The 1,491-nt window shown below is 51.8% G+C and overlaps 1 protein-coding gene across 4 annotated transcripts in view; it reads right to left on the bottom strand.

The window, feature by feature from the left end:
• The window catches only part of LOC114486961 (neuroepithelial cell-transforming gene 1 protein-like), a 31,643-nt gene extending 30,412 nt beyond the window's left edge, over window positions 1-1,231 (bottom strand). For all 4 annotated transcript variants that reach the window (XR_008618362.1, XM_028494501.2, XM_028494498.2 and 1 more), the window contains exon 1: window positions 976-1,231. Coding sequence is in view for 3 of the 4 variants with exons in the window: in XM_028494501.2 (XP_028350302.1) it covers window positions 976-1,103 (128 nt within the window). In the remaining variant the exon portion in view is untranslated. The remainder of the gene's footprint in view (window positions 1-975) is intronic.
• Window positions 1,232-1,491: the final 260 nt, after the last annotated feature.

Here is a 1,491-nt window from a genome sequence, read left to right as displayed (position 1 = left end):
GGGTCGTATGGTAGTTCTATTTGTAGTTTTTTAAGGAACCTCCATACTGTTCTCCATAGCAGCTGTATCAATTTACATTCCCACCAGCAGTGCAAGAGGGTTCCCTTTTCTCCACACCCTCTCCAGCATTTATTGTTTTTAGATTTTTTGATGATGGCCATTCTGACCGGTGCGAGATGATATCTCATTGTAGTTTTGATTTGCATTTCTCTAATGATTAATGATGCTGAGCATCCTTTCATGTGTTTGTTGGCAATCTGTATATCTTCTTTGGAGAAAGTGAAACAACAGACAGTAGAAACAAACCAACTGGGGATACAGATAATGGGCTTTAAAATATTTATGCTTAATGAGCTCAAGAAATTAATGACAAAATTGATAATGTTGACAGAAAACTGAAAATTCTAAGGAAGAACCAAATCGAAATTTTAGAACTGAAAAACACAACACCTGATATTGAGAATGCAATGGTTGGATTTCACAGATAACTAAATATAGCAAAAAGGAGAAATAGTAAATTAGAAGATATATCAGAAGAGAATATTCAGAATGAAGAAAAGAGGAACAAAAGAGTAAAGAACATAAGACACATAGTGGATAAAAGAGAAGATACACATAACTGGAGGTACAGATGTGGGGAAAAAAAAGAGAAAGCAGGACAAAAATGATATGCAAAAGAATATGGCTGAGAGGAGTAGGAGGGTGAGAGGAGGGGGAAGAGGAGGAGGAAAGAAAAGAAGGGGGAGAAGGAAGAGGGAGAGAGGAGGGGGAAGAGGAGGAGGAAAGAAAAAAACGGGGAGAAGAAAAAGGAGGTGGGAAGGAGAAGGAAAAAGAGTGGGGGAGAAGGGGGAGGAGGGAGAAGGGGGAGGAGAGTAGGCAGCCCGGCCCTCCCCTGCCCCTCCCCTCCTCCCACCCCCTCCCCAGCCTCGGACCCGACGCTAGGGGTCCCCAGGCGCCGCCGCCCCCAGCGCTCACCTGCCGTCTGGCCCCGGCCCGGGGGTGTCGGCCGAAGGCTCTGCGGCGCCGCCCGCGCTGAGTCCCGAGGCCCGGCGGCTTCGCCTCCGTGGCCGGCTCTGCTCCTGGGCTGCCAGCTCGGACTCCATAGCGTGGAGGGGGCGGCGCGGTGGCCGGGTGCCCGGGAGGCCCGCCGGGAGCCGCGCGGCGCCCGGCCCCTTCGGCCCGGAGAAGGGTTTCTGTCAGGTGGTCGTCGCCGCCACCGCCGCCGCCATTGCCATCTTCCGGGGTTTGAAAATGGCGGCCGCGCGGCGACCAGCCAATCAGGGGACGGCGCGCGGTTGCTAGGAAACATGGAGTCCCGCCCCTCTCCTCCTACCTCCAGGCGCTTAACTTCATAGAAGCTAGAAGGGGAGGGTAGTCGAGGGGGTCGCCCTGCTGAAAACGCGTGACCTGGGATTTAGTTCTGACTCCATTCCTAAATCCCCAAGGCCCGATTAGTAGTTCACAGTTCATTAGGACTTTCACCACAAGCCA

Source organism: Physeter macrocephalus, chromosome 10, assembly GCF_002837175.3.
Source record: "Physeter macrocephalus isolate SW-GA chromosome 10, ASM283717v5, whole genome shotgun sequence".
Classification (NCBI taxonomy): Eukaryota; Metazoa; Chordata; class Mammalia; order Artiodactyla; family Physeteridae; genus Physeter; species Physeter macrocephalus.
The sequence above is the reverse complement of the archived record's forward strand: the minus strand, read 5'-3'. Positions and strand labels throughout refer to the sequence as shown.